The sequence below is a fragment of the Acanthopagrus latus genome, chromosome 24 (genome assembly GCF_904848185.1).
Source record: "Acanthopagrus latus isolate v.2019 chromosome 24, fAcaLat1.1, whole genome shotgun sequence".
Lineage (NCBI taxonomy): Eukaryota > Metazoa > Chordata > Actinopteri > Spariformes > Sparidae > Acanthopagrus > Acanthopagrus latus.
Window position 1 is genome coordinate 9,395,419 of NC_051062.1, and position 25,722 is coordinate 9,421,140.

General features: G+C 42.5%; 1 protein-coding gene and 1 long non-coding RNA gene across 10 annotated transcripts in view; one reads left to right on the forward strand and one right to left on the reverse strand.

The window, feature by feature from the left end:
* The window catches only part of LOC119015085 (histone deacetylase 4-like), a 66,016-nt gene that overhangs the window by 35,163 nt on the left and 5,131 nt on the right, over nt 1-25,722 (forward strand). For all 9 annotated transcript variants that reach the window (XM_037090710.1, XM_037090713.1, XM_037090711.1 and 6 more), the window contains 19 exons: nt 834-1,141; nt 5,571-5,721; nt 7,591-7,714; nt 9,451-9,569; nt 15,923-16,051; nt 16,153-16,262; nt 16,671-16,805; nt 16,884-17,076; nt 18,786-19,009; nt 21,270-21,488; nt 21,933-22,128; nt 23,184-23,317; nt 23,430-23,532; nt 23,645-23,691; nt 24,161-24,268; nt 24,487-24,542; nt 24,809-24,896; nt 25,006-25,125; nt 25,384-25,481. In XM_037090710.1, the coding sequence (XP_036946605.1) occupies nt 834-1,141; nt 5,571-5,721; nt 7,591-7,714; nt 9,451-9,569; nt 15,923-16,051; nt 16,153-16,262; nt 16,671-16,805; nt 16,884-17,076; nt 18,786-19,009; nt 21,270-21,488; nt 21,933-22,128; nt 23,184-23,317; nt 23,430-23,532; nt 23,645-23,691; nt 24,161-24,268; nt 24,487-24,542; nt 24,809-24,896; nt 25,006-25,125; nt 25,384-25,481 (2,662 nt within the window). The remainder of the gene's footprint in view (nt 1-833; nt 1,142-5,570; nt 5,722-7,590; nt 7,715-9,450; nt 9,570-15,922; nt 16,052-16,152; nt 16,263-16,670; nt 16,806-16,883; nt 17,077-18,785; nt 19,010-21,269; nt 21,489-21,932; nt 22,129-23,183; nt 23,318-23,429; nt 23,533-23,644; nt 23,692-24,160; nt 24,269-24,486; nt 24,543-24,808; nt 24,897-25,005; nt 25,126-25,383; nt 25,482-25,722) is intronic.
* LOC119015088 lies at nt 5,554-15,907 on the reverse strand. The gene is made up of 3 exons (XR_005073178.1): nt 15,062-15,907; nt 11,109-11,238; nt 5,554-5,693 (listed from the first exon to the last, which is right to left on the reverse strand). It is a non-coding gene; the product is annotated as an uncharacterized LOC119015088 (long non-coding RNA).

The window sequence follows — 25,722 nt, forward strand, 5'->3', positions numbered from 1 at the left end:
TTAGATTTATAAAAAAAATTTCACCCAGTAACATTTATAGCTCAATCGATGTTCAAATTTTGGGGGAAATGCCAATACCAATACTAGGGAGTCTAAAACAACTGAGGGCTTTTTTAGTTTTGTCCTTATTTAACAAGCTTAAATTGAAATTGGAATAATACCACTAACATATGAAAGATATGGTATATTTCAGGGTTTGTTAAAAGCTGATGCTAAACTGCATGGCTGGCTTTCATCTATTTGAGGTCACAACAGCCATAATAGTGTGGTAAGCATGAAGGATTCAGAATGTAGACTGGGAGCTAAACTGCATTGCCATATTTAGTTTGTGTAGAGAAGTAGCTGATTTCCTTTATAGTGCATGTAAATTGAAAGCTTAGCTAAGAAAACTACAAATGTGCCTCTCTCATGCGTCTGTGTATTTCCTTGACTGCAACTGCAGAAAAGCTGGTGAAAATGAGAACAGGCATTAATTAAAAATCACAAAGCTTTGAATCTCTTTTGAAACCCTTTGATGCTTCAAGAATTGATGCTCATGCTGAAGCAGTTTGGTGCCAACAGGTATGCTTTCTTTATTAAGCTCGATGCTGCACCCCAGAGCAGGCAGACCCATTATAAATGTTTTGAAGAGCTTTGATTTAATCCCAGTCAGCTACACTGAGTTTATCCTTGCAGTTGTACTAACCAACTGCGCAAACACCAAGGTGCCTTGTAGGATCAATGGGACGCAAAGGAACAGGTTATTTTGGAGCACTCTGGAAAATGATAAGAAAAAAGGACAGACAGTGTCGACAACCCCCTCATCATCCCTCTGTCTCTCTTCGCCCTTGCAGTGGACATCAACTCTGCGCTTCCCCTGCGTCTCCCTCCGGCCGCCATCCCAATGGACCTACGCGTGGACCATCACCAGCAACAGCAGCAGCAGCAGGTGTCCTCGCTGTCCCCGCCCGGTCAGCAGTCGTCCTGCCCGGGCCAGGCCGGCGGGGTGGGGGCCTCGGTCCGCGAGCAGCAGCTGCAGCAGGAGCTGCTGACCCTGAAGCAGAAGCAGCAGATCCAGCGGCAGATCCTCATCGCCGAGTTCCAGCGGCAGCACGAGCAGCTGTCCCGGCAGCACGAGGCCCAGCTGCAGGAACACATTAAGGTACGCAAATTTACATATCTGTCGGGTAACTGGAGTAATTCCATTTTATGTCACGACAATATAGTTTGGAGGCAAATATTGTGCTCTTTATTTGACTTTAATTTGACAGATGTAGTTACTTGTTAGCTCGCAGACTCTGTTTATTGCTACAAAAATGAATCAACTACTAAACTGTGATGTATTAGTGTAGATTTATCTTCCAGAGTTAAAAATATCTGCAGTATATGCATGCATCAATAGTTAATTTAGTAATATAACATATATCATTCTGTAACTGGCCATTCCGTGTTACGAGTAATTTGATTTTTTGTACTTTAACTGAATTTCAACCCCAAAATATCCTTCACCATTGAATATGTATCATAAATGCAACTAAACACATTACAACTGAAATAAAAGTAAAGTTATAGAGGTAAAAAACAACATAAAATGATTTGTGAAAGTCAGATTTGGAGTACAGAGGAGATGAGAACAGCCACAGACATTTCAAGGATATTACAGCAGTCCATGTCATCATAGTTCAAGATCTGATTCCATTAATGGGTATTTTAACAGATAAAAATTGTATAATTCAGGCAGCAAATGTATTATTTACACCTGAATGATGAATAATTCAAAGATTTAAACTCTCATTTAGTCAGTTCCTCCACAGTTTTGCAACCCTTTGATTCTGAAAGTGGTTTTACAGTCCAGAAAAGCTCTGAGTGATCTCAGATCATTAAAGAAACACAACGGTGCCTCTTCACTCTACTCAGTGGTTAGATTGAAGATGTTCAGAGTTGTCTTTGTCTTTTTCTGCCCTTTCCATCGTCATTTTTCCGTGCACAAAAGTAGCAAATAGCATTGTCTGTTCCTCTAGTATTCCTCTCAGTTACATATCTAATTTAACTTTTGATTTTGAATGGTAGCATTTGTTGGAAATATCAGTTTTTGGCTGTGAGCGTAGAGCATGCCATCATCCTCAAAGATTTAGTATATCAAGGGAAATGGACCTTTATCCGAGGGAAAAGTGGCGTCATCAGTCATTAAAGCTGTCGACCAACAGCAGCCAGCAGCGTCCATAAACAAATACAGTTAAAGCTGCACAACAGAACCAGACCAAGTTTTTATTTAACTCCTCCAAGTGGCAGGCTCGTAGCCCAAACCTATTTAAAACTTTAGGAAACAAAGCAGAGGCAGCTCTTAATTTAGTCTGCCACAGGATTCTTCGTTAACAGAGCAAACTCGCCAACAGAGAGCAGCTCTGTCAGCCTTAAATCTCTGTGCTGCGAGAGAAGAGGGAGCCGAGAACAAGGAGGCACTTTGCCTTCATTTACTTCAACTTCAGGGATGGATAGCAGCAATCTAAGGATGTGCTCGGATTCAGAAAACGTGTGAAAGACAGACTTGCACCGGTGGTGTGTTACATAACTACACTCTTATGCACCAGTCCTGTTGTGGCCTTACTTTAAATATCAGCGTCCAATAATACATCCTGGATGTTCAGAGGGAGCGTGAAGACTCTGGTTAATAAACAAAATGGCACTTTGCAGCACGCATGGAGCGCGACATGACACGTAGCAGATGAAGGTGTCGTAGTGACCTGGAAATACAAAGTGAATCTAGATCAGCACGCCCACACTCGGCAGCCTTAATACATCGGGGCCCCTGAGAGCACCGGAGAGCTCCTGTGGGGCTGAAATGTCATGTAAAAATATTCCAGTGTTTGTTCTGTGTGAGAGTTTTACAGCTGTAACGTGAGTTGTAACACTCGCAAGCAGCACATACAGCTGAACTACTTTGAATAAAATGTCTAGAAATGGATCGTGGGGGCAGGAGATTAGATCGCAAAGCACAGGATTATATTAGTTTGAATGTAATGATATGATTCAGACTGGAGGAGTCTGTCACTTTCATTCTTTCTTTTGTTCTTTCCTTTTCTCTTCATTCATTACTTCCTGTCTACCTCCTGTCATTCTTCTCTGTCCCTCGTTCTGTTTTTCCTCCGCATTTACTCCTTCCTTCCTATCTTCCTGTTGTGTTTCTTTCTTCTCTTCCCTCTAAGTCTCCTCTGTCTTGTCTTCCCTCTCTTTTTCCCTTCCTCTGTTCCTTCCTTCCTTTCCTCATCATGTATTTCTTTCCTCTCTGTGGTTCCTCTCTTCTTGTTTTTCTGCATTTCTTTCTTCATTCATTACTTCCTGTCAAAGTCTTTTCTCTCTCTCTTTCTTCTTCCCTCTTTCTGCCTTTTTCTTTCTTCTCTTTACTCTGTCTAGTCCCCTCAGTCTTTTCTGTTTTTTTTTTGTCAGCCGTCTTTCCTCGCGGTTTCACTTTCTATATTCATTATGTCCTCTGTTCCTTCATCTCTCACGACCTATTTTACTTCTTTCCCGTCGTCTTTTTTTTAGCTTCCTGTTTGTCACCTACATCTTTCATCGCTTACTGTCTTTTGTTTTGTTTTTTCACTGCATTTATTCCTGTCTTTCCGTGTTTTATCTTTAGTCCCTTCCTTCCTTTCTTCCTGTCTCTCTCCTCTCATGGTTTCCTCTCCTTCTTTACTCATTTCCTGGCTTATTTCTTTTTTCATTTCTATCTATCTTATTTCATTCTTTGCTGTCTACGATCACCTTTTTTTTATTTGTCAGTGTCATCTTGTCTTCCTTCCTCCTTGTCCCTATGTGCTCTCCTTTCTTCTCTCCTTTCTGTTTTAACGTCCTTCTCTCTTACCACACTCTCCTCATTTCTTCTTTCGTTCTTGCTTTCTTTCTTTTTTTTTTTTTTTTAAACAATCAGTATCACAGAGTTTTGGTATCATCAAGTTTCTTAGCACTTCTCCAGACCATCTGTAATGAAAAAAGCCTGGTGCAGATGCATCATTCTTTCAGGACTATTACAGCCTGTACTGTGGGAGCGCTGAGGCTCCTCTGCTGGGTCGTTTGGTGATGTTGAGAGGGATGAGTGATGCTGTCTGAAGGGCCGTCTGGCCTGTGGTGGGGCTGCAGGACCACTCAGGTGGAGACCAGTGACGCACAGCCAGAGCAGGGAGGCCCGGCCTCAATCAGCCCCATTCACAGCCCCTCTGTGTACACACACACACGCACACACACACACACACACAGGCGTATAAGCATTAAAACATACTCAAATATCAGTAAACACACAGTCACACGCATGCTTCCACACACACTCAAATGTCTGCAAACACGTCGACAACAGGGAGCTCTGATAAAGTGAGAGCTATCCTGAAGCTCTTCTAGTCAAAAAGGGAGAGTGTGTGTGCACATCTCTGGTCTGTCGAGCCTCAGGGGTCTGTGTGTGTGCATGTGGGCGAGGAGGTTACTTTGAGTCTTCCCACCCACTCAATCCCCTATCCCCAACGTTGATTGAAAGGCAAAAAAAACACACACAAAAAAAAAACGGATCGAGGCTCTGGGCTGGAAGCGGGCCAGAGAGCCGATGCGCTTTTCTCACGAGCCCCGCCTCACCTTCCTCTCACCTTCAGCCACTAATATATTCACAGGCTTGTCTCAAACATTTGATTTGCCCCGGCGGTAAACACGGGAGCATGTTCCGGCTACTGAGCGTCTGTTTGGGGTGTTTAAAAACGCCATCAGAAGTTGATTACACGCAGTTACAGTAAACTGATCAAATATTGCCGTTGGGTGTGCGATGATGGGGGGGAAGAGGAGGCACGTCAGAGAGAGGTCGTTATGGAGTGCAAGCACAGACTGCTCGCCTATTTATCGTATATTACAGAGACATTAAAGAGTAATTTGGACACTTTATTTGGTGCCTTGGGTCAAAGATGTGTATTAAGGCTACGAAGGAGGTGAGAGCAGTGTGCATTTGTAGCATTTAATTGGTGCTCTTATCCTCAGTGACTCACTGTGCATTCTGGGCCTCATTCAAGGACTCTTCAGTGGGACGAAGAGCACATTTGGGCTTTTATTTGTGACCTTTTGGTAAAAGGACAAACTGTCAAGCCACAGTCGGGCTTGTTCCTCCCATATAAAGGGCCTGAGGAGGACGGCTTTTTACATTTAAAGCATTTAGCAGATGCTCTTCTCTGTTTATTTGGATTGATGAGGAAGTGAGCAGATTGGATTATGTGTCTTGCGAAAGCCTCATCCCTCGTTAAATTGTTTATGTTTATTTGAAGGATTAAGCTTGTGGCCTGAGGTTTTTTATGGAATTGCAAAAGGTTTTATTTTATTGCCTCAAACAGCTGTCAGACTTAATTATTTCAGATGTCAACGTAAGCTCACCCGGAGTAGAATGTAAATAGACGTCGAAAGAGAAGCAATTAATTGATTATTTTTAGAACAGGAACCCGAGGATGTGCACTTTTAAGCATTTATCCAACAATTACCTTCCACAAACTCTCAAATATGAGTCCGATTTCTATTAGACTAAGTCTTTTGCTGACGTGATTGTGACGTTTGTCTTCCTGCAGCAGCAACAAGAGCTCCTGGCGCTGAAGCATCAGCAGGAGCTTCTGGAGCACCAGAGGAAGATGGAGAACCATCGGCTGGAGCAGGAGCTGGAGAAGCAGCAGAGGGAGCAGAAGCTGCAGCTGCTGAAGAACAAGGAGAGGGGACAAGAGAGTAAGTTGCAGATACAGAAACAAGATGGGAAACTGGAAAGTGCTGCTGTGGTGAAACGGTCAATTAAAGCATACTGCATGTTTGTTGACACATGTTGCGATTATGACATGATTTACAATTAGTGGGAATTACAATTTTTGTATTAAAGTTTTCATGATGAAGTGTCATTTTTCTTACTGTTGGACAAGGAGCCTGACCTTTAGGCGAAGCTAACCCTGCTGCGCTACAGTACTGCCTGCAGCTTCTTCTGATTTTTTATATTTGACTTATATTTGACTTGTATGGTGATTTTGATTGATGGATTGAATTTGATTAATTGTGCATCCTCACTTTGGAGGACCGCCAACCTGTTTTCTTGGCACATTTCTGATCCGTCTCACATAATTACCAAAGTATGAAAATCACACAAAACCTCATTCCTACTTTGAAAATTTGAAAGCAAAACTCAGTCTGACACCGAACTCAGATTGTAAGTGTTTCTTTTTTGTTTTGTTTTCTCTCACCTTCAATGGAACATGTATTCACACATAAAGAGCAACAACAAACATTGGAGCGATGAAAACTAGAGTTTCACACCTCTTGTCAAAAATTCTGTACTAAATACACAACACAAGACCAACCAGAATTAAAACGCAGGCACAAGCTCATAAATAGCATCTAGTTATTGTGTGCACTCTCTTCATATTAGTTCTGTCGAGGTAAATATCCGCTGCTGACCACCGACAAAAAGTTTCCCATTTTGAGTCTGGTTGCAAGACCTCTTTATACAAAATGATCCAAGGTTGAAAGGACCGTTGAGATCAGTGTTCACAGAGTGTGTTTGTGTGTGTATGCGCATGCGAGCTCGTCCGTGTATTTCCATTTTACTTGGAGAACCTGTGTGTTTACTGTGGTAAACGAGCTGTATTAGCCGGTGGCCTTGGCTAGGGCTAAGCCAAGTTATTACTGCTGCCTGCTGGATGTCTCTCAACAGTTCATTGAAAGCGAGTGGACAGGAGTCCTTGAGAGCAGTTTACACACTATATGGAAAGTGGTTACAGATCGAGGCTGCATCCGTGCGAGTCGAGGGAGGTTGCTCAGTGTGTTTGCTCTCACGTGTACCTGAGCGGGTGCAGTTTGTGGTCAATTACTCAACATTTTGTGTTTTTTAATTTCTTTTTTCCGGCATTCTTTCTTTCAAAAATCCCTTTAGGTGTTATAATCAGACTCCAAGGACGTGTCAAGTAGTTTCATCATTAATGAATCTGCTAATGATTATTTAATTATTTATTTATTTTGTTCACTCTTAGTTTTATGAAGCTGAAGGTGATGTCTGTAAATTGCTTAGATTTTTGAGCTGGCCTTGTACTGGATTATGTGGTCAGTGCAGAAACAAATATCACAATATGTATACACAGCATATATATATATATATATATATATATATATATATATATATATATATATATATATATATATATATATATATATATATATATAAAAAATCCTATTTTGCAATTATTCCTCATATGTGGTTATCAAACACTTGGAGTTGGGATATTTAACACTTTAACTTACAACTTTTTTGGAGTTATTCTGACTCTGCCCCCTTTCTGTCTACAAACAGTGTTCTGGGGAGCTTATTTTCTTCTGAGAATAGCTTGTGTTTGTTTTATTACCTCATTGATTTCGTAAATATTAAAATTCTGACATTGAATCAACACAGTGCCCCTTGAATTAACCGGCTTTAAATGCACATGACTGCTTGTATTCGAGCCATTTCATAAATATCTGTATCTCAGTCTCACTCAGCATGTCATAGTAAATGTTCCCAGTTCGTGTTTTGACAGAGACCCATCTCTCAGTTTCTTCTTCTTCTTCACTCCACAGGTGCCGTGGCCAGTACTGAGGTGAAGATGCGACTCCAGGAGTTTGTCCTGAACAAGAAGAAGGCGCTGGCTCAGCGGAGCCTCAACCAGGGAGGCCACCCCAATGATGCTCCCTACTGGTACCGGTGAGGGACAGTTGTTGTTTAAACACGTAGAGACAGAAAAGTAAAGAAGATGCATTTAGATTTGACTCCACTAACTCAAGGAGTAAAAAAAAACTTGAAGGCTGTCGTGCGTTGACAAATCACTGTCACTCCTGTCAGTTGTGAGCTGGAAAACAATTTGAATATATTTGTGTTTCAACACTTAGTAATGTTTGTAAGCAGTTGAATACAGTAAATGCTTCTTTAAAAGGTTCGGACGGTAAATTTTCTCCCTGGCAGCTGATGAATAATGTATTGGACTGTGTCTTAATCTGTCACCGGGCCTCCACTCTTCCTCACCTGCCACACTGTATGAGCCTGACTGAGAGATGGATCGAGCAGGGCTGTAAAACAAAGATGGGAAAACACATTCACGCTCACACAGATACACGTGAGAGCAGGATATTGGAACCTGATGATAGGGGCTCTTACAGTGAAGGCTCGGCCTTGAATATTTATTATAGCATCTCCAGGGCACTTTGCAGGTGTGTACATTTGGTGTTTCCTCTTTGTTCGCTCTGGCTGTCACATGCTGTTATTGAGTCCGTGGGTAAATGTGGACGCTTCGCATGACTGCAGGCATGGTTATGCAAACCAAAGAATTTAATATGGAAATGGAAATGACAGTCGAATTTGTGTAAAACAAAAAATCTGTCGGACTCTCAGTCATTAAGATAATTTACTACTTTTGCAGTTTTTGAATGAAAGATGGAAATTATGTCAATTAAATTCTAGATCTTGTTAGTAGTGACACTGAAAGATATGGAGTTGTGGAAGAAGTAATCAGCTACTTTAATCAAGTAAAAGTAGGATTACAACATTGTAATAATACTTCAAAATATTACTCAAATAAAATAACAGACATATCTGCAGTACTTTCAGTAAAAAAGGTAGAGGTACTCCTAGTGGCTTGCCTCTTTCATGGTGTTAAATGTAATATAGGATTGTTGTCACAGTAATTGTATTTACATACACATGCAATAATATGTGAGCAGCAGTCTTTTTTGTAGGTGGCTGCGATGGAGGTGATTTTAACAACTTCATATAATGTTGGTTAGTTTAATCAACAAAACATCTCACATAATAAATGTACTTGCTGCTGTTTTGTAACACCACCTAACACAACCCTGAAATATTTGAACACTGTCGTTGTGCGCTGGCCACAATTTCCAAACGATGTTCTCCACGATTATGTATTTCACGTTGGCACTCAAACCATAAAATGCAAACACATAACAAAATAAATAACGTTACATAATCTTGACGTGTGACCCAATAAAACACCCACAAGTGTTGACTTTGAGCAGCTCAAAGCGGCACAAACTTTCTCTTTCTATATCCGTCTCTTTCTTTCCATAAAGTGAATTTTTCTCCTTTCATTGGACTCATCAACCCCCATCAGTTTTGGAAGAGATGTGTGTGTACATCCGCTTGTCAGGAACACAAATTTGGTGTGAAGCCAACTCGGCTTAACTTTGCCGACAAACACCACCTTATTCTGTAGGCAGTGAGCAGATGGCAGCGCATGTCTGCGAGCCTTGCCAGGGGATTTGCATGATGCGTTAATCATACAGATCTTTGACAGCCATGAAGTTAGTGGCTTGATTCATTCAGTCCCTTTAGGTCCACTGAGTTATGAGTGTTGCCCTTGTTTTGCATGAGTTTGTGATCTTTGTGAAACCATTAACACCGTGTGTGTTTGTCTTTTTGTTCTATAGCAAAACTCAACACAGCTCTCTCGACCAGAGCTCGCCTCCACAGACTGGCGTGTCCACCTACAACCAACCTGTGCTGGGTGTCTACAACCCTCGGGACGACTTCCCACTGCGAAAGACCGGTACATCACACACACACACACACACGCTTACACACCTAGTTTTGGCAGCGCTTTCACATTTAGAGAGGATTAGACACACACATGCACGCCTGCTAGTGTAGCGTCCAGTAGCTGCTATGCAGACTCACATCCAGCATAATTTAGATGGCATCAGGGCTCTGCAACCTTAATCACATCCACATTAGGTTGTCAGGGTCTCCCAGCATCCCCCGCATGAGTGTGTTAGAGAGAGTACAAGCGTAGGTAGTCCAAGAGTTCAGTAGAGTGAAAGAGGTTTTTACCTCTTTAGCACCTGACGTTTTATTAGTTTTAATGTTTACCTATCCTGTGGGGTTGTTTTGAATCAGCTGTGGTTTGCAAAAAGTATTCAAAAGTCATACTTTAGTTAAAGATATCTTGTTACAATACTATTTTGAAAAATAAAAATGGTAAATGGAGAAAGACGGAGAGTAAAAAGAGCCTGATCTTGTACTAATAATTACAAATCAATTATTTAAGCCAAGACTTAAGAGCGGGGAATACATATATATATATATATATATATATATATATATATATATATATATATATATATATATATATATATATATATATATATATATATATATGTTTAGCTCAGGTCAGATTTAAGGTCAGTTAAGGTGACGTTCAACAGAACTCTGATGCTTCCTGTTGTATTATTATGTGTTAAACGGACATTTCTGCTGCCTTCAGTTTGTTGGATAATTGCATATTAAAAGTAATTGGCCCCAAAAGATCCTTTTTGGGGGTTCTGTCAGTAGGGAACATCTCCTCTAGTAGAGCAACAATTACTTTTGGAGTTCCCCAGGGCTCTATTCGCGGCCCTTTATTGTTTTCAATCTGCATGATACCTCCGGGTCAAGTAATTCACAACTGCAATTGCTCTTTTCACTATTATTCTGATTATCGTGCATAGTAAACCCATCAGACCTTTCCTCTACTCACATACTCATAACCTTAGAGATGTAAAATCTTGGACGTCCAATCATTTTTTGATGTTAATTGCTGCTAAAACCTTTGGGCCTGTAACAAATTGATCTCCTTCCCTCGTACTAAGAAAAAAATCTTTTAGTGTTTTTCCATGACACACAAACTACACACAGTAAACATATTGCAACAAATTTACATGTTGATGAATATAGATTCTGAATATTTGAAAATATTTCAAAACGTAGTTTTCACAGTATCGATGTTCCTTCACTGCTCCTTCAAATTGTAACTGTACCACTGTGTAGAGCAGCATGTTTTCTTTAAAGCGAGTGACAAATCTTGTCAAAAGTCACTAAAGCTACTAAACTAAAACACTGAAGAAAGCACCAGTGGAAAGAAGTTTTTTTGTGGCCAACAATCTAATGTCCTCGTGGTTCAGTGCTCAAACTAAAGAAACCTTCACAGAGTAAAACCAGCTGTCTACAGCATATTTTTTGTCAGGTGTGTGTATGTGTACAGCTTTGTGTGTTTGTGCAAAGTGTGAGTGGTGTGTGCGGTGGTGTAGCTGTGAAGCAGCGGTCGTCTTACAGTGCAATTATTCACTTAGTGCAGCGGCAGGCGGCTACAGCCCAGCCCTGTTGACTCTGAGCCTTCGGGCTGCTGGCTACGACGGCAGATAGACCACAGTTGACACTGGCCCACACAGCCACATTCCACCCTGGGAGAGGAGAAGAAGATGAGGGATAGGAAGAAAGGAGGAGAAAGGGAAGAGGACAAAAGATGGAGAGAGGGAGATGACAGTGGAAAACCGTTGAGTGGATTTAAACTAAATCCAGCAAGTGGCACGATAATGCCACAAGCCCCAAAACTTTCTTCATGCAGTTAAGGGGAAAGAAGGCAGGAAGATGGTGGGGAGTAAAAAGATCGTCCCTGGAGCGTCAGTTCATCGCTTGATTTCTATAAGGCTAAGGATTGTACTCCGCTGCAGAGAGAGCAGAGAACCTGTGCCACCCTGATATTTGCCCACAGCGATGACGTGCTTTGCGGGGTTTACTTATGGTAATGCCAGCTCGGGAGAGGTTAGAGGCCCTTTTATATCACCGCCTGGCCATAAAGTAGAGGATTGGCACCCAGCGCTCCCAGCAACGGTCAATGGACGCAACAGCACCCTTTTGTGCATCTCCCATCTCACCTTTTACATTTCAGAAATATAGTGGAGCTGATACTCCTATGTAGAGCACAATTAGAACAGTGCAGCAAGAGATTAAGCTAAAAGAAAAACATTGTGAAATTCTAATCCTCAAGATTTCAGTTCTGGTTGATTTTGCGACCTCTGTGATTACCGATGGTCGAAGCAAGAGATGTTAAATTATACAGAAGCAAACTTTAGCGGCTAGTTTTTCAGAAATACAACAGAAGAGCAACTGAAAATAAGCTCACATTGTTTTGACGTGATTTCATGCTGCACACAGCAACAGCAGGACATAGCTGTTGGACGCCTCATTGAATGTTTTTAATGTGGCAGCAGCTGTAGGAAGTCTGAAGTTAGCTTTAGCAGTCATTTAATACAGGTCTGCTAGAGTGTTAGCGGTGGGAAGAGGAATCATAGCTGCATTGTTTCCTTGAAATCACTTAAAACCAAATCCGAATGCTGCACAGTAGCAGTAGACTCCTGCAGTATTCATTCTATACATGCTGAACAAAGTGCAGCCGTAAACTAGAATGTCAGTCAGTAGAGCGCATTCCTCCACCAAGGCCAACAGTCCCCTTTAACTCAATCAAGCCTCATCCAAAAGCATACCGAAATCTTTCCAGGTCCAGATTGTTATCAGGATCTGCGACAAATTGTACTCACTCAGGGATGTCACCTAAATATGCCAGATTATTTTATCATCAAGATTCATTCATTAATCCCTTAGAAATTAATGACATTTTTGAAAAAGGCCTGGAGCCGTCCCTTTATCTAGGATCTACACCAAAACTGAATGGGGTCTATTCTGGCTGAGACCCATCCTTCATCCAACTTTTGTTGATATCTGTTCAGTAGTTTTTCTTATATCCTGCTGACAAACCAACCAACCAACAAACGGACACAGGTAAAAACACCTTACCTCCTTGGTAGAGGTAATAATCTAAAAAAATCAGGTCTTATGATCCAGTCCAAGAGATGCTTCAGCCAAATGAAAGCCATAAACTCTTGTTGCACAGGACACGTTTAGGGGTGAGAGGACATCGCATTTACATGTTCACTTGTACATGAATGGCGGATGGGAAAGTTTGAGGCCCTGGGACCTTTGATCAAGGCAGAGCAAGGCATCCTATCCCTTCTTTTCACTGTCACCACTAATATGTTTTTTGTGGCCTAACTGGGGCAGCCCGTCCTTCACATGGATACAATAGCACATAGGCAGACTGGTACTGTACAGTGTAAGCCAGATTGCTCGCTCATGAATACAAAGCAACATGCGGCTGTCTGAACACAGGATGTCACACAGTGAACCTTTTACTTCGGTTGTGAGGCCCATTTTTAACAGGGTGACAATGCACCATCTGTGTACTAAATATCATGTGTGATTGTATGTGCTCATGCTTCCCCGAGGCCTCTAACAAAGCCTTTCATTTTTGATGAAGCGGTCATGTTAGTCCATAATTTCCTATTCTAATCTGAAGTAACAATCTTTTAAGTCATGTAGTCATGCTTTCCCTTAAGTTATATGATTACCAGAAATGACGTAAGATGGATCAAGACACTTTTACAATCACACAACCTCCCTAAAAAAGTAACTGATATCAGATTTTCTAATAATCCTTGAAACTGCTATTTCGTGTCACATTATGTTGTTTTCTCTTTAGTCCACTCAAAGAGAAAAGAGAAAAGGTATTGACATTTTCCCCCATCGACTCCACTTGGCTGTGACTTTACCTTTGCTGTGATTATTTCAGGTGCCGTCATATTCGATCGTTTGTCTTTTGAAAATGAGTTTTCACTCTTCTGAAATAGGGAGCACAAACCCAATTACTCTACTTGAACAGGCTAATTACTGCTACTGATGGTGTGTTATGATCTTATGTGTTCAGCTTTCAGGGTAATATAAGTAAATTTCTTTAAAATATTGAACAAAATCATTTTCAAATGACGGATTTGTTTGATTTCATCATGCAGACGAACGATTTCCAGGATCGTTTTCTTCGTAAAAGAGTTTCAGCCAATTTTTATGAACTTAGATTGAACTTTTATTCTCTGCACAGTGGAAAGACAAGTGAATTAAGCCTGGTGCCTCACATAACAAACTTTTCTATCAAACTTAAAGCTTCAGTTTTTCCCAAAAATATTTCCCACAAAAGAAAACTCTATCAATCTCTAGCAATTGTCAGATAATGATTAAATAGATAGATGATTAAATGTAGCTACTTATTTAAACACATGTAATTTCTAGATTTTTCCAAATGTAGTAGTTTTTTTCAGTCACAGAAACAGGTTGGAGAATATTTCTGCAGCAACACTATTAAATAGTCAAAAAAAAACAACTTTTAACTGTTACTCGACTGTTAAATATCTGTTAACCGCTTAACCAAGAATTATGAATATTAGTTGCAACTTTACAATAACACTTGCAGAATAAATGATTTATGAGGCATTTCATTGGTTGCTCACTGTCAAATAAGTATTATCTAATCTATAAATTCAGCATTTATCATTAAATGTTAACATGTTGTATATGTATTTGTACAGCATGATAATTTATACTTAAGACCGGTGTTATACACTGTTTTACTATTCAGTGTGGCTTTGTTTCCAATGAACTGTCCCTTGACCTAGATTGTTAATGCCTTGCTTTGTTTTTATTTTGCAGAATACTTTAAATGTTATTGTCTCCAAACATCTAAAAATGAAATTCAGTGACAGGATCAGAAATCTGGATTTGTAGTACAAACACTAATTGGTTTGACTCCATCTGGACTGAGCTTTCCCTCCCACTTTGTGCTACTGTACATTCACACTTCATAGTTCACACTTCACACACACTCTTGATCACACGCTTATTATTATCTGACACTGTGAATGGGAACATGTTCATTCTTGATGAATGTTTCCAAAAAGGATTTTTCTGAGGGGTGTTTTTCAGGTAAAGTAGCCTTTCATCGCTGTATAGATAAGGAATAAAGTAACAGATTAATCTGGTTATGTCATAATCAGGGTTAGCAGTGTACCACATTGGATTTAGCCCTCCTTTGATAATTAAAAATTGGATAATGAATAGTGAAATTATCCGAGGTCACTGATTGGCAGGGCAGAGTAAACAGAACATTAGCCTGTGTGGCGGCAGCCAAGGTGACATGCCGTTCCCTTCTCCCTGTCTCTATTCACAAGTCTGTGACAGTTTACAAAAAAGACCAAAGGGCCTTTAGACAATCAGACATGGCTACCAAATTGGAGCTAATTGCTTTTTAGCCGCGATGTCGTTAGGAAAATAGATCAGAATTTGGCAAATTCAGAAAGCATTTAAAAAGGAGGGAACAGTAAATGAATAGCAGCATACCAGTGTGTCTCCCAAACAGGTTTCATAACAGAGCAGCTCTGTGGAGGGGCGCTCCATGACAGATCAATGCGTGGAGCTCCCAGTTTAAGATGAAAGCCTGTGAGACTGTAGCTGAGGTAACTCTCCCACCCTTCTGATTGATTTGTCCAAAGCTGCACCGCCGCCAGTTCGCTGTGTAACATCAAGGAGGCTCAACGAGGGTGTTGGCGCCTGAGTTGGCAAGAAGTTGTAGTGTGCCAGTAGTTGAAATGGCACACTGCAGTTCATGAGAATAAACTCCTGAAATAAGAGTAATTTGTTCACATGAAAAACACAACAAAACCTTTTCTCAGGCTACAACAAGAACCACTGACACACCTCGTTAGAAGTACAACAGATAATCAGACACAGGTGTGGCTCCTAATGAACTCTCATTAAGTGAGACAGACTGCATTCAGCTGTGTTGGAGATGTTCACTCAAAACTTATAATTTCCTTTAATTATATCCCAGAATAGAGAAGTGTTGAACGTCTTCTCGATTGTGCTTTGCTGAAGTGAACAAGAAGATGCAAGTGTTCTGGCAAGCGTTTTAGAAATTAGGATGAGCTTCTTGAACGTGTCCTTTTGCTACAGTTTGTATTTCTTTTCACACTGGACAAAACACCTTCCAACACCTACCTGGCTCTGTGGAAAAGGATACAATATGTATTCAAACAACAGTTTTCTTTATTTCGCTTGCCAGTTAGTTATCCATGATGGTGCATGATATGATCTTGAAAAGGCAGGGGAAGAGCTCCACCGTATACTTCAGAACGTCACTCAGACAGTGATTGAATGAATGAATCATGTTCAGTGGTTCGCCTCTCTCCATCCTCCTTTTAGCCTCGGAGCCCAACTTGAAGCTGCGCTCCAGGCTGAAGCAGAAGGTGAGCGAGCGGAGGAGCAGCCCGCTGCTGCGCCGCCGAGACAGCCCCATCACTACCGCCAAGAAGCGCTCGCTCGACATGGCAGGTGAGGGATGCGCAGACACTCAGCTGTCCAGTGATCAAAAAGTTCTCCTCCAGGCTGCTGTATGTTCTTGTACGTATTTGATTTGTGCGCGTTTGCTTCAGACTCGGCATGTAGCAGCGCCCCCGGCTCAGGCCCGAGCTCCCCGAATAACAGCTCCAACAACATCCCCAATGAGAACGGCATCACTGTGTCTGTCTCCAACAACACGGAGGTAACACACACTCACACACATACAGTGAGCCACTTCAGTGAACTGATATATGAGTTTGCTGATCACTTTTTTGTACAAGTTAGACATTTTATTGTTGTTTGCTTTCAGAGTAGCTCCATTGTTAAATGTGGGCGGTAGGTGCTACTTATTAGGTTTTAGACTTAGCCGTCTATAGCATGTACAAAACCTCTGAGTGAAGCATGGCGCTGCAGAGGAGGAAGACAGCCGAAGAGCTGGCAAGATGCTATTTGTGGCAGCCATTAGGGGCACTCAGGCAGCATGGAGGAGACTTGTGGCCGTGACGATTTTGATATCGCCAGTAGGGTGCAAGTGTAGCTCTTTCCCTGTGTGTGGACATCTACTGCTGCAGTGATGCAAACAGATAAATCATTTAAATGTGCTTCCCAGGCGTCTTTGGCCCAGAGGCTGTGCAGCAGTGCTGAGCGGGGCTCCGTTAACCAGCTGTCCCTCTACACTTCGCCATCCTTACCCAACATCACCCTGGGGCTGCCCGCCACTGCCACGGCCACTGCTGCTTCCAACGTGAGGACGGAACGGTCTGTGCATCTGTTTATCTGTGAATTTATCTGTTTACTAACCAACTTTAACCATGTTCTCCAGGTGACGTCAGCCCAGCAGGACGGAGGACTGCAGCCGGCCCTCTCCCTCAGCCCTCCCTTTCTCTCCGGTGGCCACTTGACACCCTACCTGACAGAGGCTGGAGCGGGAACCGGCGGACACGGTGCACACAGTCCGCTGCTTCAACACATGGTGCTCATGGAGCAGAGCCCAGCACAGAGCCCCCTAGTGACAGGTAGGAGTACTAATGGATGTTTGATTGAAGGTAGGAGTGATTAAAAGTGATAAAAGAAGCATTGGCAGCTTTATTAGAGGATGCGGCTCTGGAAAAATTGATGGAAACAAGAGGAAAAAGAACAAGAAGCACAACTCTGAGTAAAAGTTAAAGTATTATGCAGTTTTTCGATCTCTGGTGACACATGAATAAAGAAAATCATGGCCACACACTGAGGGATGTGTGTCTGTGGTACACTGTGTACCCCCTCACACTGACAGACGTCCATTCATTTGCTCAAACTAATGAGCTCCTTTCATATGTCAGCGTATGCTACGAGAATGTGACATAGTCGCATTGTGCGACCTTTCCCATCAGCTCATTCATTGACTACCATTTCGCTGCTATTTTGAGCGGGGCACTAGCAGTGAATGGGCTAATGACGCACATACAGACGCATGTGCGTGCACAATAAAACGTACAGACAAGGACGTGTGCACACCCACACACAGACCAGCAGCACAGAGCGAATTACAGCCCAGATGCAGTAATTTACCTCTCAGCTCAAACATAAAAAAAAAAAAAGCTGACAACGTGACAGAAACAGTTTGAAAGCACTCTGTGAGTTTAGTCATTTCCTCTGATATTTTCACAGTAATCAAGCTTCTCAGATCATTTCCCCAGTCTGTTTTTCTTACACCCGGATGATATACTGTAAATGCACTGGGCTGTTCACTTTCCCTGGCTCGGATCATCACAATAGAAGGACTGCAGTATGGCAGCACAGATGGTTGTTTTTATTTGGTTCACAGATACATCTGCTGACTAATCTTAGGTCCAACACCAGCGATGGTGAAAGTAGGAATTATGTTTTTATTTTGTGTTTCGGGAATTTATCTCCTCAGAGCAGCTTTTAGTTAAATGTCATGTCTTCTTTACTGACCCGACTGGAGATGTTAAAGTCATTGTAATCAGCTGCTGCACAGTTTTTCCGCTTCATTCAGACATGGATAATATAAACCTGTCCTTGACTGGAGGACAACATAATAATTCACTGACCAAATTTTAATTTAGGAATCTGGAAAAATGTGGCATCTGTTCTGGTCGTCACCAAAACTCTCCCCGCAGACACAGAACGATACATCATCATGACACTTAGTCTAAATGTGTTTTAGAATTGGTTTTTGGTCATGTCATCAACAAAACACTCACCACTGAGGACTGTAGTTTTCTGAAACAGCTGCATGAGCCTGATACTCAGTCAGATTTAAACTAAAGCTGCAACTGTCTGAAGAATAAATCGTCTTTTTTTTCTGTTTGGGCGAGAGCTCACATTTTTTTATGTTACAAATTTTCAAACCTGCCACTGAAACCGATACTGTCTTTTACCATGTTGGCAAAATGTGGATGAACCTTAACTCACTCTAATAACCATTTTAAACAAACATCACACACACAGGAAATACTGACACGTTTATATTCAACTGCATTGCAGTCTTAAATGTATTTAGAAATTCTCTTGAAAAGCTCTTTAAGGACTAAGTTTGTGTGTCCGATACTCACAGAGACTCTATGAAAGCCTTTTGTGTTTGCTCTCCTAATACCACTATAATCAAATATGATGTATGTAAATATGCTGTAAAAACCATATGAAGACAACACATACAGCATCACAATGTAACGATATCCAACATCTGTGTAACTTGAGTCTTTCCCTGTTTGTGTCCAAGGCGTGAGCGGCCTGTCCATGTCCCCAGCAGCATCCATGGCCAAGCTGCAGCGGCAGCACCGGCCTCTGGGACGGACCCAGTCGGCCCCTTTGCCCCAGGGGAGCGCGGCACAGGCCCACGCCCAGGCCCTGGCCCTGCAGCAGCTGGTGGTCCAGCAGCAGCACCAGCAGTTCCTCGAGAAGCACAAGCAGCAGTTCCAGCAGCAGCAGCTCCACATCAACAAGGTAAAGGGTGGAGACACATGCCTATTCTCCTTCTTTTTCTGTTTGTTTTACTTCTCTCGTGTTTTCTTGTTTGTCGTGCATCATTATTATTGTTATATAACGTGTTATAAACAGTTTTCTCACTGTACTGATGGAGGGGCCACAGATCTGACATCACATTCAAATCAACTGATAATTAATTAGGGCTATAAGGCAGCGTGGGCCAGCAGGAGCTGTAGTGTAGTTGTTTGTGTAGGCGGCAGCCACACAGTCTCACAGCCAACAACTTGTGTGCTGTGGACGTGTGTGAAGTCCTCGATTTCTTTCTCTTTCTTTTTCTCTCTGTTGTATTTCTGTTTGCGTGTAGGCGGAGGCAGGTATGGGTTAACACGTATAGCAGAGTGTGTGTATGTGTGTGTGTGTTTGCATCCACGTCTCTGTGACTGTGGCCGAGACAGTTGCCACGGACTGCGAGGTAACTGTGCGCTGCTGCCATGGCAACAGAGCGGAAGCACCCTGCTTTATATGGTCAGGGAGGAAGCGAGCAGCCGTCGCTCTGGATGGCTTTACCTATTCGAGCAGAGTACTCGCTGGAGGAGAGGTGGGTGGATGAAACAAGGGATTTCCTCTCCTCCTCTTCCTCCACCTCCTCCTCCTCTGCCTCCCCCTCTCTCTCTCTCACTCCCTCCATATGTTTCAGAGTTCTCCTGTGGCTGCTTTTCACACAAACATCTCTATAAGCCTCTGGCACGCCAAGGAGTTTTGTCAGGACAGAAATGAAAATCTCCACTTCAAACATTGTTTTGTTCTGCGGAATTAATCAGAATACAAGCAGGCGAGGAGCTGTGTTTTATTCTCAAATGTATGATGTGACTAGTGGTGTCAGTTTACTCAATGAATTCCTTGCTTTTAAAAGGCAAGAATGAAACACCATCTCTTGTTTCAACCCCTTTTCTGTGGAGATTTGCTGTTTTTCTGTGTTTTTTTTTTTAACATTTTGTGGAAGATGTTTATGTATTATCATGCCTGGAGTTAGATGAGAAGATCGTCACCATTCTCGTGTGTACAGTGATATGAAACCAGGAAATGTTATTTCATCGGGATCAATAACATTTCGTCAGCTCTAAATCTTCAGGTTTTCGGCTTTTGGTCTTAAAAATTGGTCTTTAAGACTTAAAGATTAATGTACTTGTCTGAATTGAGTGAGAGGTTGACTTGAATTAAGCTGAAGTACATTTGCTCCTCAGTCTTGGTCAGCATTACAGAACATAAACCACCTGATAATGGAGGGCACCTCTATGGAGCGTTGCTGCAGTCCGGTAGATAAACAGGAGTGAAGATAAATCCACTTTTTACTCCCAACATTTAGAATATAATCTCTGAGCTCTCCTCCTGTTGGTTAACGAGCAGAATCCGATGTGACTCAGAGTGTTTATTCTTCTAGATGTTTTTCTCTGATAGTAAACAGAATATCTTTCGGTTTTGGGCTATTGGTCAAAAACAGTGGTTGGTCATTATTGAGTCCTTGAACCATATCTGCTATTTAAGCTGGATAAAAGGGAGGCTTCTGGGAAAGTGGAGCAGAACGGTATGGGGTGACGGGGACTGAGAAGAGGTGATAACTGGGGGGGAAAGAGAATGTTTGCTCGGATGTAAAGAAGACAAGAACAGAAGGGGGGTTGTTTGAATGTAAGGTGGTGAATGCTCTGATGTACTGAGTCGTCTCTGTGCCATGGGACCCACAAGCCTTTAGCTCTGGGAGACACACACACTTGTAGCTGTAACCCACTCTTGAGACTTCCAGCAAACACGCGCACATCATGGAGGCGAGCACTCCGCCTTGAATGGCACATTTTGAATAGCTCATGTCATTAAAAGTGAATGAACAGACAACCGAATCACTACTAGGTGAACAGCAGGCCCCAAAATGAGCCGATGAAAAGCGACACGACGGGGAGTGTGGAATGTCTCTGTTCGACGAGACACAGTTTGCCCCGGAGTACAGTCGGCGGAGCGGCCACTCACATTCAATTAAAACGGAGCGGTTTGAAATGAGCGGGACACCAATCTGACTGAGTAATCCAAATTAAGCTTGTTAAAAGAAGAATGCTCCAGAGAAAGGAGTGATTTGCCAGGAATTTGATTCAGAGCAGAGCGTCTGAATGCATCCTCACACGTCGGAGGGGATTTGTCACATCCTGCTGTTTTATTGTGAAAAAAAATTCACATTATAACATCATCAATGCCTCCTCCCCCCCTCGCTCCCCCGTGTTTCCCGCAGATGATGGCCAAGCCTAGCGAGTCCCCTGTTGGCCGTCAGCACCAGAGCCACCCGGAGGAGACAGAGGAGGAGCTGAGGGAGCACCAGGACGGAGGCGCCCTGCCGCCAGGGGTCACCATCAAGCAGGAGCCCCCCGACCCGCAGGAGCTGCAGGAGGAGGCGATGCAGCAGCACAGGGAGCGGGAGCGGCAGGCGGAGCAGGAGCTGCTCTTCAGACAGGTAGACGACAGTGAAAAGTGAAACATGTGCTTGAATATCCGGCTGTAAAACAACGTGGGCTGAGAGAATCAATAGGAAGTCGGAGAATTGATTCAACTTGACTTGGCACTTATGTATTGAAGGTGTTCCCGGGGACGTCCCAGAGAGGTGAACATCAAATAAACACACACAGAATTACATTTTGGGCTGTAGAAACATTACGCTGTCTGTACTTAAAGGCTCGAATCGAAGCTGCATCATTTGTTTTGGCTGCCATCTTTTGGCCATAAGTTGCACCTGCAATAGAAAATGTCAAAGCTAATTTTTATACCCTTCAGTTGTCAAACACATTTACATTTTCTCCAGACAGCTCACCACAACAACCACAGGATTCATCTTGTTGATGTGTTTCCCTCTGTGTGTGTGTGTGTGTGTGTGTGTGTGTGTGTGTGTGTTTTCGAGCAGCAGGCCCTGTTGTTGGAGCAGCAGCGGATCCATCAGCTGAGAAACTATCAGGCCTCCATGGAGGCTGCTGGCTTGTCAATCTCCTTCCCGGGACACCGCCCCCTGTCCAGGGCCCAGTCGTCTCCGGCCTCAGCGTCCTCCTTCCCAATCAGCGTCCCCACTACTGATCCTCCCACTAAACCTCGCTTCACCACAGGTCAGCACCATCACTGCTGAGCTGTAGCTACTTCTGCTCATCTTCTTTGATGTTTTGCCTGTTTTCAATGTTGAATTTCACTGTTAAAAACACTGGGGAGTAAAAAATAGATTCTTCCATCCAAAAAGCAGGTGAATTGGCCAAAGAATGGTGTAGTGGATCTGGCCTCCATCTGGTAGCAGTGGAGGCAATCTTGCCAAAACCTTTTTTTCTCACCCACTTCTTCCTCTCAGACATCAGACTCTTAAAACGAAATGAAGACAGAACTAAGACTTGTGTATCTGCACTGAAGTGTTAACACCATGAAGACGCTGCATAATGTGGCAGCTTTTTGTGTTCATGCTACAAAGATGAAGATATTTTTGTAACAGTTTGGCCTACTTTACTCCCACTCGGCTCCAAACTGCATAGAAAATGCAAAAGGGAGAGTGAGAATATCTGTAAAGTTTGACATTTTGAAAGAAGTTTGATTCTTCATGTTCATGAAACAGGGAGAATGTTCCACTTCGGTCTTTTGTGCCTCTTTGGTGTCTTTATTATTAACAGAAAATAATAAAACTGGCACCCCACTCTTAGCTGGAAATATCAGTGTTTATGCAACAACAGTTACGTTAACATTTACTTTTATTTGCTCTCAATATGTCTCTTAATCTCACAGAAGAAACCTTAAAACAGTTGTCATTGATTTTATATGTAAAACAATAAAGGAAATGAAGCACTTTAACCATTTTTGTCATTTTAAATCTTTTTTTTAATCTGACAGATATTTTCTGGATAAACTGATGCATTTTTAGGTATATATATCATTGAATGTGCCGTCTTTAAATTGCTTGTTGCATCCAAGCAATTTGAAGAGAGCCCAAAACCCAAAGATTCACCTTTTACACCAACATTAAACAAAATAAAAGTGGTGTAATCTCAGATTTGAGAAGCAGGAATAAGGGGATATTTGGCACATCGCTCATAAAAACAGCTCCTTATTTATTTCCTGTCATTTGCCTGATTGATCTCCATCCTGTAGTCATTAATAAGTGTGTTCCTGTGTGTTTCCTCAGGCCTGGTGTACGACTCTCTCATGCAGAAGCACCAGTGCATGTGTGGAAACACCAACAGCCACCCGGAGCACGCCGGCCGGATCCAGAGCATCTGGTCTCGTCTGCAGGAGACCGGACTCAGAGCGCAGTGTGAGGTGAGTTATCAGTAGAAGAAAACACTCTGCTGTGAACATCACACAAAGTTGTAAACTGCATATGAGAGTTGTATCCCTCTGTGTGTGTGTGTGTGTGTGTGTGTACGTGTAGTGTATCCGTGGGAGGAAGGCCACGCTGGAAGAGCTGCAGACGGTTCACTCTGAAGCCCACGTCCTGCTGTATGGAACCAACCCTCTCCGACAGAAACTTGATTGTAAGCTCTCACACACACACACTCGTACACAGCATTAGAACTGCTAACATTTAGTCGTTAACTGTGAACTGTGAACCAGTCTTTAATAACATATTTATTTCCTGATCACCAGGTTCAATCACTCCCATGTTTGTAAGGCTACCGTGTGGAGGAGTGGGGGTAAGTTACACTCACATTTATGTCTAAGCTATTTATTTAGTAATAATCTGATAGTGTTTAGAAATTATAGTACATTGTAAGTGTGTCATTGTGTGGAAAGACAAAGCGTCTTTCTTTGTATTGCACCTTTCAAACTTAGACCATACACTAAAGCCAAAGCTAACAGGTTTCATCAGGAGGGTTGCATTGAGAGTAAAGTAGCTGTCGACACCGAGAGCGATAACACAAACAATAACTCTAATGTGAGCGTCCACACTAAAGATTGATAATGTTCTGTAAACAGTGGCGCCAGGCTGTGCGCTCCAGCTGTGACGGCCACTTAGGGAAATTGATATGAATGAATAATGACTGCTGTACGCTGCACGAAGAAACAAACAAAAGAGTTTTTTGTGCTCAGATACAACTCTAACCTGTAGTCTTCCCTCGATTGTGATTCAAGCTTTAGTAAACTCGTCTCTTGTGTCTGTAGGTGGACAGCGACACCATTTGGAACGAGGTCCACTCCTCCAGTGCGGCTCGTCTTGCTGTCGGCTCGGTGGTGGAGCTCGTTTTCAAAGTGGCTACCAGAGAGCTGAAGGTGACCACGATCACACCCGTCCTGCTTTAGAAAAAATAATAATGCATGACCTTGACTGATTTTGACTTCCCATCCCATCTTTATGTTCCGAGTGTGTGTTAGTTTAAATTACAGGGTTTTTGTGATGGGTTCACCACTACTTAGTAAACACAGTGGAAACACTAACTGGTGATGGGTGCCGTGACTCAGACTCCTGTCACTCCTGTCTCTCTCTGCAGAATGGTTTTGCCGTGGTCCGCCCTCCTGGACACCACGCGGAGGAAAGCACTCCCATGTAAGGCCACAGCCGTCACCACACTCAGCTAGGAACACTTAATCCGTGCATATACAAATACCAGCGTCGGAACAGGCTCATCTGGAATAGAAACAACATAAACCATTGAGCTAATCTGCACATAAAGTACTGAGTGAAGGCTGCTTTATTTATTTTTCATGTCCTCCTCACAGTGTGTTTGAAACACACTATAAAAACATGGAAATGGAGCAGGAAAGTGATTTAGCGCGGCTGAATCTCCTCCCTCTTTTTTTCTGCTGTTTCAGGGGTTTCTGTTATTTCAACTCTGTGGCCATTGCAGCCAAACTGCTGCAGCAGAGACTCAACGTCAACAAGATCCTCATCGTGGACTGGGTCAGTCTCACTCCATCTCTCTCATGTGGCGCAGTTGTATTTATAGTATATCATACATCTTAAAAGCCACACTGCACGGCGTAATTGTGTGTTTACTGTCTGACTGCAGGATGTTCACCACGGCAACGGCACCCAGCAGGCTTTCTACGACGACCCCAACGTCCTTTACCTGTCTATACATCGCTATGACGACGGCAACTTCTTCCCTGGAAGCGGAGCACCTGACGAGGTGACCTCATTTAGCTTACTTACCTTAATTTGCAGATGAATATCAACAATGACGCTGTGATAGTTTGCCATTCGTTGACACTCTCTGACTACTGCACTTGTTTAGTGATACACCCATCAATATTCAATTTACAAAATACGATGACGAGAAAATACATTAAATTATTATCCTTTTAGTGCATTAAACCTCAAGTGTGTAAATAGCTAACTGACATAGATTATGTATGAATGTGAGTCACAGATGTGCATCTCTCTGCAGGTGGGCAGTGGGCCTGGAGTCGGGTTCAACGTCAACGTTGCCTTCACCGGAGGCCTTGATCCACCCATGGGAGACGTCGAGTACTTGGCTGCCTTCAGGTACAAAAAACGTCACCAAATCACACAAATTCAAAGCAGCTACCCAGAGAGAGAGGCCAGTTTAATTTCACAGCTCCTTTACTTCCAACGTTTTAATACTCAACCTGACTTTTTAACGCCAGCATCATGCGAGTGTAGAAAATTTGGAAAACCATTTCTGTGTCTAATTTGTTATTTTATTGGACAGAGATATGTTGTCACCCGTGTTAGTTTTGTACTCCACTGCTTCCTGGAATATAAA